Raw genomic sequence first — 14,862 nt, 5'->3', positions numbered from 1 at the left:
TATAGTTTTCTTTTTTTGATAAAAACCTTATACCTAACAAACTACCTAAGTTTTAAGTTTGTATTTGTTGAGTTTGGACAAATGCATATAACAGTGTAATCTAGACTCCTTTCAAAATCTAAAATAATTTTTCCAAATAGTCTTTTCTGCCCCATCGTTTTTTTCTTCTTTTTTTAAAAACATTTATTCTTTTTTTATTTTATTATTATTTTTTAATAGTTTATTGTCAAGTTGGTTTCCATAGAACACCCAGTGCTCATCCCCAATTAAGAGAAAGAGACAGAGTGTGAGCAGGGGAGGGGCAGAGAGAGGGATATACAGAATCTGAAGCAGGCTCCAAGATCTGAGCTGTCAGCACAGAGCTTGATGCAGGGCTTGAACTCACAAACCGTGAGATCATGACCTGAGCCAAAGTTGGACACCCAACCTACTGAGCCACCCAGCTGCCCCCATCCTTTTTCTCTTCTCATTTTGGGATTCCAGTTAGACATATGTTGGACCTTTTTATAGTTTTTTATGTGTCTCTGAGACTTTTTTTTTTTCCTGTTCAACATTTTTGCCCCTCTCTCTTAAAATGAGATATTATTGGGGTGCCTGGGTGGCTCAGTCGGTTGAGCGTCCGACTTTGGCTCAGGTCATGATCTCACAGTTTATGGGTTCAAGCCCTGCATCAGGCTCTGTGCTGACAGCTCTGAGCCTGGAGCCTACTTCGGATTCTGTGTCTCCCCCTCTCTCTCTGCCCCTCCCCTGTTCATGATCTGTCTCTCTCTGTCTCTCAAAAATAAATAAATGTAAAAAAAAAATTTAAAGATTGGATATTACTGATTGTAAAATTCACTACCATCTTTTTCCTTGGTCATCTCCATGCAGATGTTAAGCTCATCCCAGTGAATTTTTATTTTAGACATTATATTTTTTAGTTGTTGAATTCACATTTGGTTCTTTTTTGTAGATTCTATTCTTCTGTTGTGATTTCATTTTCTGTTTTTCATTATTGTGAGCCTATTTTCTTTTATGTCTTTGGACGATAGCATCTTTGTCTGCTAATTCTAACATCTGAGTCACTTAGGTGTGGATTCTGTGGCTTTTCTTTTTTTGAAAATGGGTGACCTTTTCATGTTTCATTGTGTATGGAGTAATTTTGGATTGTATTTTGGATGTTGGATATTGTGTTGTAGACACTTGAGAATCTGTTAGATTACTCTGAGATGAGAGCGTTTTTTTTTTCTTTAAAAAAATTTTTTTTAATGTTTTATTTATTTTTGAGAGAGAGAGAGAGACAGCATGAGCAAGGGAGAGTCAGAGAGAGAGGGAGACACAAAATCTGAAGACAGGCTCCAGGCTCTGAGCTAGCTGTCAGCACAGATCCCAACACAGGGCTTGAACCCATGAACTGTGAGATCATGACCTGAGCTAAAGTTGGACGCTTAACCGACCGAGCCACCCAGGCACCCCTTTTCTTTCTTTTTTTAACCAGGTGATTAACTTGGTTAGACTATGCTGCAAGTTCTGTGTCTTTGGTAGCAAGCAGCTCTTAGCTTAGACCCCATGTATCTTTAGTTGGGGTCCATCCCACATATGTGTGGTTCAGCCAGATATTTGAGCAAACTGTATTCACAGAATCTGGAGTTTTCTCCTTTCCAAGATTTCCACCTTGCTTTCTAGCAGCTGTGGTTGCTCTGAACTCTGCCCTCTGCTTCTTCGGGCCAAAAAGAGTGTGGATTTTTCTGTTGGAGCTTATCCGCCCTGTGCAGCGCCAACTTTGGCTTGCCCTGAGGCTAACAGTCATTAAAACAGACGGCCGTTCCCTTTCTTCCAAGAGCCAATGCTCTCCAGAATCTGCACTGTTTTTGATCACTGTCCAGTCCCTTCAGGGTTATTGTTCATTTTGTTTTTGGTCTACAGTGTGCTGTTGTCTACAGGAGAGTTAGGTTTGGCAGAAGTGATCTATCTTTTCCTTCCTTCCTTCCTTCCTTCCTTCCTTCCATCCATGCATCCATCCATCCATCCATTCTTTCTTTTTTTCTTTTAGAGAAACGAGGAAAGAGGAACCCTGTGCCTGGCCCATCACCTGGTTTTGCACACATCAGTAGTATCTCTCACAAACAGTGTTTAAAAGCCTTGGGTCACAGGGTACCTTGACACTTGGTCTTTCTCCTTCTCTCATACTTGTTAACAGCATTGGGATTAAGCCATATAAACAGTTTTGTAATGTGTTTTAGTCCCAGCATACATTGTGAACATGTTTTTATACTCATTGCTTTTTAATGGCCCCATAGTATTAAATCTATAGATGTACCATAATTTATGTAATACATTTTATATTCTTAAAATATTTAGGGTATTTTATGTATTATTTTCATAATAAAAATGAGAAATATCTACCTAGCAATATGTGATAGTTTCTCTTTTGTCTTTTCATTTTCAATAAATCTCTAGAAAACAGATTGCTTTTTGGTTTGAATGAGTGGGAAATTGGTCTACACTTAAATTATAGTCTCAATGAAGATGTGGTATCATATTGGAGAGAAAACTATTAGAGTCAAGAAAGTTTGGTGCCTAATTATAGAAGTCAGACATGTGCAGGTTGTATGTGGATGTGCTTGTGAGTGATGGGCTGACAGGGACATATTGAGAAGAAGATAGGGCAGACCACCATCAGTAATGACTAAACCTATTTCAAGTATTTGAAATGTGTTTTGTTTCATTTCTCACTGATATGTCTGATGACAGCCATAGCGTACTGCTTTGTAGCACAGAGATTCTATCATTAATACCTTACCACGCTTCCTTTATCTCATGTCTATCTACCTACCCGTTAAGAGAATGCATTTTGAATAAATACTGAAATTTTAAATAGAGCTTTTGAGAGGTGTAAAGTAAATGTTCCTTTACATTTAGTTTTATAGCACTGTGGTTCTGTAAATTGAGAAAACTTCCTCTTGAGCTTTAAAAATAATATCACTGTACGCTCTTTGAGGGGAAAATTGGAATTCTGTTAAGGAAAAATGAAATCAGAATATTCTTTTTTAGGTATAGCCTATAAAGGTAATGAGTCATTTTTGGTACTACTACTCTTGACAGTGTATTCTTGTTACCATAAACAGACTTGTAGCAGTGTTTGTGTGCTGAATGATTTAAGGGTTAGCTTATAAGGTGCACAGGCTCCTTACAAAGCTCTCTGGCATCAGAACTCCCTCTTGGCGCCCCTCTGCCTGTGTATTTTGCTTGGATTGCACACACAGTTATTTGAACTGGGGTGAGGATAAGCTCTCACCTCATAACCCCATATTTTCTTTTTCTTTTCTGAACTCATTGTGAAGCCACCTGTTTTATTGTTTAGCTTAATTCAGAAAATATTGGTTAAAACTGTGGGTTCTATTTTAAATGGGACAAAAAGAATTAAAAGATGGCAATAACTTAAACTCTTAGAAACTTTATGTCTCTATGTTATTTCCAGTGTGATTCTTAACTTTGAAAGGAACTTGATCTGTTGTTTTACCCTTTTTAAATTGTGAAATATGCACGTGGAGAAAAAAGGAACAAAACAGAAATATGTAGCTCAGTGATTTATTACAAACGTGTATGGTCACCACTCAGATAAACAAGTACGTGTTGCCAGCAGCCCAGAAGCTTCCATCTTCCCCCTTTTCAGTGTCCCAACTGTTCTAATTCTCGGCTTTCGTGCTGTTCTTACTTTTTACCACCTACGCAGTTATTCCTCAAGGTCATGGTTTATAGTTTCTTCTGTTTTCTGACCCTTATGTAAATGAAATTATATATTCAGTATATAGTCTTGTTTATGATAGGTTCTTTCATTCAACATATTTTTGTAAGATTCACTCAAATTGTTGTCAATAGCTTCAGTTTTAATATCTGCACAGAAAATACATTTATTTTCATTTATTCTAAATTACATGGTACACAGTAGTGTTTCTGCATAGCATACAGAAAGTATTTTTATGTAGTAAGTATCGACTATCGTTCATTTTACTGTTAAGGGACATTTGAGTTTTTTCCCATTTTGGCCATGACGGATAATAATGCCTCTGAGCGTTCTTGTACTGGTCTCTCGGTGCACACGTGCAGGCATTTCATTGGTGTGTATGTCCCCAAAGGGCACTGCCACTTCATAGGGCATATGGATCTCAGCCTTAGTAGAAATTGCCGAACTGTTCTCCCCAGTGACTGCCTCAGTTTACATCCCCTCCTGCAGAAATACGATAATTCATACTGCACTACGTTCTTGTCTGCACTTGCTTTTATCAGGTTTTTTCATTGTGACCATGCTGGTGAGTTTGTAGTGGAATCTCATTGGAGTTTTAATTTGCATTTGCCTCATGACTAATGAAATTGAGCCCTTGCTCCTGTTTGTGGCTATTTGGATGGCCTCTCTTCTGAAGTGCCTGCTTGAGGCTTGCAGCTAATTTCTGTTTGGGCTGGCCTTTTTCTTACTGATTTGTGGGAGTTCTCATAGGTTCTGGATATGCGTCCCTTGTTGGTTACATGTGTTACACATAACTTTTTTCTCTCTATGGGTGACCATGTCACTCTCTTCGAAGATCCCAATATAATGGAAATTTTCAATTTTAATGTAGTTCAGTTTATTAAAAAACTTTTTTATGATAATGCTCTGTTGTGTTTAAGAAGCACTAAGGCTGTGTAAACTTTCTTTTTTTTTTTTTAATGTTTTATTTATTTTGAGAGAGAGAGAGAGAGAGACAGCATGAGCAGGGGAGGGTCAGAGAGAGAGGGAGATATAGAATCTGAAGACAGGCTCCAGGCTCTGAGCTATCAGCACAGAGCCTGATGCGGGGCTCGAACCCACAAACCGTGAGATCATGACTTGAGCTGAAGTCAGATGCTTAACCGATTGAGCCACCCAGGCGCTCCTAAACTTTCTTGTAAATTGACTTAACTGTAGAAGTTTTGCCTTTAACATTTAATTTAGATCCATAGTCCATATGCAAATACTATTTTACGAATTTTTTTAGGTTGTTGTTTTTCTTTTTTTCAGTATCAATATCTAATTGTCTTAGCACCTTATAGTGAAAAGACTGTTCTTCATTCTTATCTAGTGCCACATTGATTGTAAATCTAATGTCCATAAAATGACTGTCTCATTCTGGGCCTCCGTTCTGCTAAGTCTTATTTTATTGTGTGCCAGTGTTCTGTTCTTAAAACTCAGTAGCACAAATCTTTCAATCTTGTTTTACTTTTTGAAGTGGTTTTTTTTTTCTTTCCTTTTTTGGTTATCCTAGCCCCTTTGTATTTCCATGTAAAGATTTTCTAATCCTCTTTCTGTTGACTTCTAACTTTATTGTATCGTGGTTAGAGAGCACACACTGTGATTTCGGCCCTTTCAAAAAATTACTCTGCATATTTCAGCATGTGGTCAGTTTTTATAAATGCTTTGTGTCTTTGTCAAACAGTGATCATCTTTTTACTTGTAGAGCACAGTAAATAAATGTGTACTGATTTTATTTTTATTTTATTTAATTTTTTTAGTATCTCAAACACATGTGATTTATTATTTCTTGAGGCAAAATTTTTCTTCCTCTTGCATTGGACGCACCAGCTGTTAAGTTAATAACTGCAGGAAAAGGGTAAAACTGTAGAAACACTTACTTTCAGGATCTGCCAGAGCATCTTTTGGAGACCGAAAGGTAGAACTTTCTAGTTCGTCCCAGCACGGAGCCAGCTACGATGTGTACAACCCATGCTATAGGTACCAGCACATTTCACCTGACTTGAGCCGACGCCTCCCTCCACGTTCAGAAGCCGCGAGACTATATGGATCAGGTATGAAAATTTTTTTGTTTTTTCTTTTTGTGTTCCTCTTTAACAAATGTAGAAATCAAATAAAATCTAAGACCTTGGGACAGATGATTCTCATTATGAAGAACCAAAAATAAGTGAAAAGCAGGGCTTCAGAAGTGATGTGAAAAACACTGTGGCTTCTCTGTGGTATTCTATCTAATGTAAAAATGGAAAGATTAATGAATTATGTGTATTGATAGTTCCAAATTCCATTTTCTTTGTCCCTTTTTGAAAAGTTTCATTTTCAGATTATTTTTATATTGTATACATCATCTGTCCATTCAGAAATTCTACAATAGGTATTTATTAGATTTTTCTTCCCTGTTCTATCCAGTGAAAATGATAAATTTACAAACTCATGATGAGATTACAAGCATAAAGAAAGAAAATAGAAAATGCTGATAGAACTTTCTCAGTTTAATATTTGAGGACTATATAAATTTTAAACTGGTACAAATGTATATATTTGGTTCATAAAATCCTGTTTTTCAAGATTTTACTGTTTTATATAGCTATCTCAACCACTGAGTTCAGGGTCAAGTACTGAAAACAAACCAGAAGTATTTATTTAAATATTTATTTCAGCGCTGTGTTAGAATACACAGTAGACAGAGTTCCATTCTTTAAGAATCTCCTAGTTTAGGACACAAACTAGACATATAAACTAGAAATATAGGAGCATATGGAATTCAGGTTTTTTTTAATGCAATAAGTACTCATTAAATAGTTGAATTGCATTTAGCACAGAGGACCTACATTCTCTTACAGTATTCCTATTGGATGAAGAACTAGGTAATGTGAGCAAAAAGAATGAGTATTTCCCTGGATAGTTGATGTGGATGTGAAAATGTGTTGTTTGATTTATGTTGGTTTCTGTTTGGAACAAAAAATAATTGTAAAAAGTTTTAAACTTTATTAGAATTAGAGTTCCTTTTTCATATGTTTATTTTGAGGTGGGGTGTGTGCGCAAGTGGGGGAGGGGCAGAGGGAAAGTGAGAATCTCCAGCAGTCTCTGTGGAGCTGTGGGGAGAATCCCCAACTTGGGGCTCCATCTCGGAAGCTATGAGATCATGACCCGAACCAAAATCAAGACTCAGATGGCTAACCGACTGAGCCACCCAGGCAACCCTAGGAGAGTTATCTCTTAAATAGATTGAGTTAATATTTATGATGCATTCCTACAGAGATTTAGTTCATAGTGATTAAGTAAAATTCCAGTGTTTCTTCTTTAATATAAAGAAATTTTTTCACATCCATTTGTAGTTTGTGATTTAAGGACCAGCAAGCTTCCAAGTTCCCCTGGGCTCAGCAAGTCTATGTTTGATCTTACAAGTTCATCTCAGCGGTTCATCCAGGTGAATTATTTATATAAATGTATCCAATAACGTATCTTCAAGCTAAAAACTCAGAAATGTGTGAATTACATTAGAAACAACATGTATAAATCTTTTTGTAGATAAATCTGTGGTAATATCTGAAGAGTAAACACGTGGCATCTCCCATGTGCATTATTTCAGGAAGCTCTCGGTTGAATAGTAAAAGACAGTAGTAGTTGTTGTTGCTGTTCTTCTTAATGAATCTTACATCTCTCAGTTGGTATACACTCAGGCAATCTTGAAGGCAGTTGGAATTTAAAATGATATGGTTAAAAGTGCTTATTGATTTAACCTTTCTTGTTGATCATAACTACCTAGTTAATAAAAAATAGTATTTCTATTGAGATATAGGGCCTTAATTAACGTTAATGTTAACACAGCATTCTCCTACTTTTAAATAAAATAACTTTTTGATGTTTAAAAAAGTTTTTTTTTAAATTTTTTGAATAGTTTATTGTCAAGTTGGTTTCCATATAACACCCAGTGCTCATCCCCACAAGTGCCCTCCTCCATGCCCATTACCCCCCTTCCCCCCCCCCACATCCATCAGTCCTCAGTTTGTTCTCAGCATTCAAGAGTCTCTCATGGTTTGCCTCCCTCCCTGTCCCCTATTATTTTTGTCCGTCTTCTCTCCCATGGTCCTTCGTTAAATTCCTCCTAATCCTCCTATACGTGCAAACATATGGTATTTGTCTTTCTCTGCCTGACTTATTTCGCTCAGCATAACACGCTCAAGGTCATCCATGTTGCTACGCTCAAGGTAATCCATGTTGTTACACATGGCCAGATTTCATTCTTTCTCATTGCCATGTAGTATTCCGTTGTATAGATAAACCACATCTTCTTGATCCATTTGTCCGTTGATGGACACTTAGGCTCTTTCCGTGTTTTGGCTATTGTTGAGAGTGCTGCTATGGACATTGGGGTCCATGTGCCCCTATGCATCAGCACTCCTGTATCCCTTGGATAAATTCCTAGCACTGCTATTGCTGGGTCCTAGGGGGAGTTCTATTGTTAATTTTTTGAGGAACCTCCACACTGTTTTCCAGAGGGGCTGCACCAGTTTACATTCCCACCAGCAGTGTAGGAGGGTGCCCATTTCTCCACATCCTCGCCAGCATCTTAGAGTCCTCTGATTTGTTCATTTTAGCCACTCTGACTGGCATGAGGTGGTATCTCAGTGTGGTTTTGATTTGTATTTCCCTGATGAGGAGGGATACTGAGCATCGTTTGATGTGTCTGTTGGCCATCTGGCTGTCCTCTTTGGAGAAGTGTCTGTTCATTTCTTCTGCCCATTTCTTCACTGGTTTTTTTGTTTTTCGGGTGTGGAGTTTGGTGAGTTCCTTATAGATTTTGTATATTATCCCTTTATTTGATATGTCATTTGCAACTATCTTTTCCCATTCCGTCGGTTGCTTATTAGTTTTATGGATTGTTTCCTTTGCCGTGCAGAAGCTTTTTATCTTGATGAGGTCCCAATAGTTCATTTTTGCTCTTGATTCCCTTGCCTTTGGAGATGTGCTGAGTAAGAAATTGCTGTGGTTGAGGTCAAGGAGGTTGTTTCCGGCTTTCTCTAGGGTTTTGATGGTTTCCTGTCTCACAGTCAGGTCTTTTATCCATTTTGAGTTTATTTTTGTGTACGGTGTGAGAAAATGATCTAGTTTCATTCTTCTGCATGCTGCTGTCCAGTTCTCCCAGCACCATCTGTTAAAGAGGCTGTCTGTTTTCCATTGGATACTCATTCCTGCTTTGTCAAAGATTAGTTGGCTGTAATTTTTGGGTTTAATTCTGAGTTCTCAATTCTATTCCATTGGTCTATGTGTCTGTAAAAAAGTTTCTTTTAAAAATATAAGTAAATTGGGGCGCCTGGGTGGCTTAGTCGGTTAAGCGTCCGACTTTCGCCTGGGTCATGATCTCGCGGTTCGTGGGTTCGAGCCCCGCGTCGGGCTCTGTGCTGACTGCCAGCTCAGAGCCTGGAGCCTGTTTCAGTCTGTGACTCCCTCTCTCTGACCCTCCCCTGCTCACACTGTCTCTCTCTCTCTCCTAGAAATAAATAAAAATATTAAAAATATATATATATAAGTAAATTATAATTATCAAAAATTCGAAAGTAGAGTTAAGCAAAGTAAAAAGACAAATCACCTATATTCCTGTAACTGGGCATAAAAGCACTATGAAATTATTGTTGCATATACTTGCGGGCTTTTTTCCTGTGTAAATGTATATGCATATTTTTTTTAAATGGAAATGTATTCTAAATAATCCTTAGAATCCTCAGTAGAGTTAATATTTCGCAGAATTAATTCTCCATAGCACCAGCTTTTAATGTCTATCAGAATTGGTTAGAGAACTTGTTAAACTACAGGTTGCCAGAGCTTTTGATTCGGTAGCTCTGCACTGGGGCCCGAGTTTGTATTTCTAACAAATTTCTGGGTGATATTGATATTGATGGTTCAGAGGGACTGTGCTTCATAGCTGCTACTTTGCAGGTTTTTAAGTAACAGGGCACTTCCAAATATATTCTTATTTTTACTAGTACTTTCAAGTATGAAGCATAAGCAGTAATCTCTTCCTTCTTATTATAAAACCAAACCCCAGATGGCAAAGGCTTTCCCCACATGTGATCTAGTAAGTTATTTAAGACTTTTCCTGTTAACACACAGAAAGCCTTTTTCCCCCTTTACTGTCTGACCAGTAGCACTGTCAAAATGGTTAGCATGCAGTTTGATGCGGGGGGTGGGGCTGTTGGGGCATAAGTTTCAGAATTCTTGAAGTCTGATGTGCGACACCTGACCGGAGAACAATTTCACCTCTAGAGACATGATTCTCTGTCCAGCGTGCCGAGCAGTTCTTCTTCCCGGAAGAATTCCCAGGGGAGTAACAGAAGCCTGGGTAAGGAATAAAGTACCTTTTTAAAAAATACTCTTAGGGGGATGATTTCTTCCTAGTAGTAATTTGAACATATATATGATAAGGCAAAAAAGAAAGACTCTAGATGGTTTTATCTATGTTATCAGCATATGAATACTCAGATTACATGACCCATTTGTTGTGCTCAGGCACGAATGCATCTTTAAAAAAGGCAAAGCAGTTACACACCTCTTGTTTGTTTGTTTTAAAGTATACTAGTGAAGGAACTTCCAGAAGCATACAGGATTAAAGCCATATCAGTATTCTGTGGGAAAGATTATCTTAGTTTTAACTAAAATCTCTTAGGCTATACTTGGTGAAGTTTTTAAGCCATGCACTTTTTATAGCAGGTCTTCCCCCGCTATAAAACACTGAAGAGTCTTTTTTGTCTTTAATTAAAGTGGCAAGTTAAAAGAATAATTTTGCCATTTTTCAGTTGTACTCTTAAAATTGGATTGTATCAAGGCATAATTGGAGTGGAATGATTGCATAACATTTCAAATGTCCCTGTCCTTTTACAATTCAGATACAATTACTCTGTCAGGAGATGAAAGAGATTTTGGGAGACTGAATGTGAAAGTGTTTTATAATTCTTCAGTAGAACAGATCTGGATCACAGTTTTACAGGTAAGTTAATTTAGTTAATATGAACTATGCTTACAAAATAGAATATTTTCATCATAAGCATCTACTGTTTCTCTGGGGGAATGGAACCATGCCTTCTTTGGAATTTAGGATTCTATAGCATTTTGAAGAAAACAGTATTTAATAAAGCCTCTAAAGAAAATAAATCTGTAGGTATGTTGGAATTATGGTTTTAGCCTCAAGAAGGAGATTGATATGATGTCTAAAACAGTAAATGTCAAATTATTTTAAGGTAGATGAAACGAGATCTCAGTAGACTCGTTGGCGTTTATAGTTTGCATTTAAATCATTAGCTCGAGAAATACATCAAATATTTGTATTGTCAGAGCCCTTTATAAAATTCAATCTGTATTTTTAATTTTTTTAGTGCAGAGATTTAAGCTGGCCTTCTAGTTGTGGAGACACTCCTGCTATTTCTGTGAAAGGGATACTAACGTTGCCCAAACCAGTGCATTTCAAATCTTCAGCCAAGGAAGGCTCTAATGTAAGTGGCTGTTTTTGTTTCAATTCCTTTTTATGTTTTTTTTTTTTAATACCTGTCACTATAAACCACTCAAAGAATTGAAATAAAGTGTTTTATTTTGAGGAAATTGCAAATTATACACGTCTTGCTTTTTAAAGACAATTTTGAGCCTTAAAAATACTTGATACTTCATTGCCCAATGTTAAGATGCATTTCAAAAGAAATTTTTTTTACGTTTATTTAATTTGAGAGAGAGAGTGAGAAAGTGAGCTTGAGAGGGGCAGAGAGAGAGAGAGAGAGAGAGAGAGAGAGAGAATTCAAAGCTGCTCCACACTGTCAGCACAGAGCCCATTGTGGGACTTGAACTCACAAACTGCGAGATCAGGATCAGAGCTGAAATCTAGAGTTGGATGCTTAACTGACTAAGCCACCCAGATGCCCCTAAAAACAAAATCTTAATCACGAAAGTATGTACAAGATAAACAGTATCTAAGGCTATTTTTCTTGTATGAAAGGAAAATGAATGTCTGTATCTTAATTGTCCTTCCTCCTAACTCACTTAGGTCTGAGAAATAATCGCACCATTGCAGTAAATTTCTTCTATACACTCCCAGCTGTTATAACTGGAAAACTTACTCTGACTTTGGTTTTACAGATTTTAGAGTTCACATTAGTTTAAATATGTCTTCATTTGGGGCGCCTAGGTGGCTTAGTCGGTTAAGCGTCCGACTTTCGCTTAGGTCATGATCTCGCGGTTCGTGGGTTCGAGCCCTGCGTCGGGCTCTGTGCTGACTGCCAGCTCAGAGCCTGGAGCCTGTGTCAGTCTGTGACTCCCTCTCTCTCTGACCCTCCCCTGCTCACGCTGTCTCTCTCTCTCTCTCCTAGAAATAAATAAAACATTTAAAAAAAAAATAAATAAATATATCTTCATTTTTGTCTTCTGATATGGGTTGAGAGCTTGGTATTTTTCCATGTAAATGAAAGGTGTTTTCTATAAGTATGTATAATTTTAAAATAAGGCTTTTCAAATAACTAATAACCATGAAAAAACTTACTCTCACTAGTAATTATAGAAATACAAATTTAAATTGCATATTGCTTTCTCTTTTTTTCTTCCTTATTAAAATGAAAAGAAACTTTATAAATACTCTAGAATATTGAACTTTCTGGAAATTATTTTGACAAACCACATCGAAACCTTGAAATATTTATATGCTTTTACATAGTAATTCTACTTGGAATGTGTTCCATGGAAATAGTTTAAAAGGCAAATAAAAAATGTGTAAAGTATTTTTGGCAGTTTTGTTCATAGGGGAAAAATTGGAAACTATCTGTATGTCTCACATAAGGGAACGGTTGAGAAAATTCGTGCTATCTATACCATGTGTATTAATTTCCTCAGGTTGCTGTAACAAAGTACCACCAACTGGGTGGCTTAGAGCAACAGAAGTTTCTCTCTCAGTTTTAGAGTAAGTCCGAAATCAAGGTGTCATTAGTGTTGATTCCTTCCTTGAGTGGTGAGGGAAAAGCTGTTCCATGCCGCCTTCCTCGTTCCTGGTAATGGTTAGCAATCCGAGTCATTCCTTGACTTCGTTTATGCTTCCATCTTCACATGGCATTTTCCTTCTGTCACTGCATCTTCATGTGGCCACCTTCTTACGAGGGCCCTAGTCCTGTTGATTTGCAGCCCCCCACTCCTGGACGACCTCACCTTAACATCACTAGCTACGTCTTCAAGGACCCTAGTTCCAGATAAGGTCACATGCTGAGTTACTGGGTTTTAGGACTTTAGCATAGCTTTCGGGGGCCAAATTTAATTTATTTTCTTTAATGTTTTTATTTATTTCTGAGAGAGAGACACACACAGCGTGAGCAGGGGAGGGTCAGAGAGAAAGGGAGATACAGAATCCGAAACAGGCTCCAGGCTCTGAGCTGTCAGCACAGAGCCCAACGCGGGACTCAAATCCACAAACTGTGAGATCATGACCTGAGCCGAAGTCGGATGTTTAACCCCGGCGCCCCCGGGGGCCAAATTTAAACCCTAACACTGTGTGATAGACTACTAGGCAGCAGTAGAATATGTTTGGGTAGAATTTTTAAGGACATGGAAAAATGTTCTTAATAAGTAAAAAGGCAGTAATCAAAGTTAATGTATATGCATTAGTATCTCACACTATGAAAATATGCCTTTTAGGAAGTCTAGATGGAAATAAATCTTAACTCTGGTTATGATGCTGACATTCAAGATGAATCCTTCCTAAAGTAAACAATTTTACTTTCTGATTTTCAAATGTAATTGTGAGTTAAGTTAGGAGAAATTGTTCTTATATTAAAACTGGCATGGCAGTTTTAAATTTTAAAATTTAAAATTACTTTTAAAATTTATTACTACTGGGGTGCCTGGGTGGCTCAGTCGGTTAACCGTCCGACTTCGGCTCAGGTCATGATCTCACAGTCCATGCGTTCGAACCCCACGTTGGGCTCTGTGCTGACAGCTCAGAGCCTGGAGCCTGCCTCAGATTCTGTGTCTCCCTGTCTCTCTCTCTGCCCCTCCCCTGCTCCCTCTCTGTCTCTGTCTCTCAAAATAAAATAAAAACATTAAAAAAATTTAATTTATTACTTCGTATCAACTTGTTTACCTCTGTTGTAGCAAAATGTGGAATCAGGCAACACACTACTGCATGTGTAAGCTCATTCCATCTCAGTTTAAAAATTAAACACTTTATGTATACTATATTGTTGGTGTGATCATGTGGTTGAGACTCAGAGAAAAAGATAGCTCTGGTGGTTGGGAGGCTCTCAGAAACAATTTTGAGCATACAGACATAAACAGTCACAATAACAGTGACAATTTGGTCACAGTATCTAAAATATTGTTGTTAGTCGCTTGCCTTTGCAAAAGGAAAAAGGAAAAAGGAAACACACACACACACACACACACACACACACACACACACACACACACAAAAGCTCCTTTTCAAAAGAATGCGGTAAACGTGGGAAGAAGGAATTGTATAGCAAAAATCATTCTAGTGTCCAGAAGATGTTAGAGTAACAAAATGTGAAGAGTAACAAAAGGAACATTGGGGAAAATATTCTGAGCACTGACTTGCTGCCTGGAGTGGATGCTTAGGAGAGAAGGTAGGACTTTTCCAGGAGACTGATTTTCAGATTGGAAAGAGTGGGGCAAACGTCCCCAAAAGAGAAATCAAATCCCAAGGTAGATGGGAAGAACATTAGACAAAGAACAGAAATAATTCAAGTCTCTCAATGTGAACAGAGATTTGGGGGACTTCCTGAGAGAGCACACATGAGATTCTTGAACCACTTATTAACTGTTGCAAAATGGTGGTTGTTGAGCAGGAACGATGCCCCAGAACCAAAAATGGAAAACAACCTAATTTTCAAAAACGAGAAAAGCTCTATTCTGCTAACCTTGGTTTTGATATTGACCTGAGTCCCTTAGTAATTAAAAGGATAATTTGTGAAATTAAGAAAGGCAGGATCCAGGATAAATTCTGGAAAGACAAGTCATGGTTATTGTCATCTTAATTTACACCGAAAAATTTTTGTTGTGGTTGTAAGAAATTAGATCTTCCTTTCTTAGATTATAAAGTGTTATTTTCATTTCTTTGGGATTGTCATATC

General features: G+C 37.6%; 1 protein-coding gene across 3 annotated transcripts in view; it reads left to right on the top strand.

Annotated features, from left to right (window-relative positions):
- The window catches only part of TC2N (tandem C2 domains, nuclear), a 43,653-nt gene that overhangs the window by 16,961 nt on the left and 11,830 nt on the right, over window positions 1-14,862 (top strand). For all 3 annotated transcript variants that reach the window (XM_039232548.1, XM_039232549.1, XM_039232547.1), the window contains exons 4-8: window positions 5,635-5,802; window positions 7,084-7,175; window positions 10,013-10,088; window positions 10,633-10,733; window positions 11,119-11,235. In XM_039232548.1, coding sequence (XP_039088479.1) covers window positions 5,635-5,802; window positions 7,084-7,175; window positions 10,013-10,088; window positions 10,633-10,733; window positions 11,119-11,235 — 554 coding nt within the window. The remainder of the gene's footprint in view (window positions 1-5,634; window positions 5,803-7,083; window positions 7,176-10,012; window positions 10,089-10,632; window positions 10,734-11,118; window positions 11,236-14,862) is intronic.

This window comes from Hyaena hyaena, unplaced genomic scaffold (assembly GCF_003009895.1).
Source record: "Hyaena hyaena isolate Hyena2069 unplaced genomic scaffold, ASM300989v1 scaffold_67, whole genome shotgun sequence".
NCBI classification, from domain to species: Eukaryota; Metazoa; Chordata; class Mammalia; order Carnivora; family Hyaenidae; genus Hyaena; species Hyaena hyaena.
This window is presented reverse-complemented; position numbering and strand designations above follow the sequence as displayed.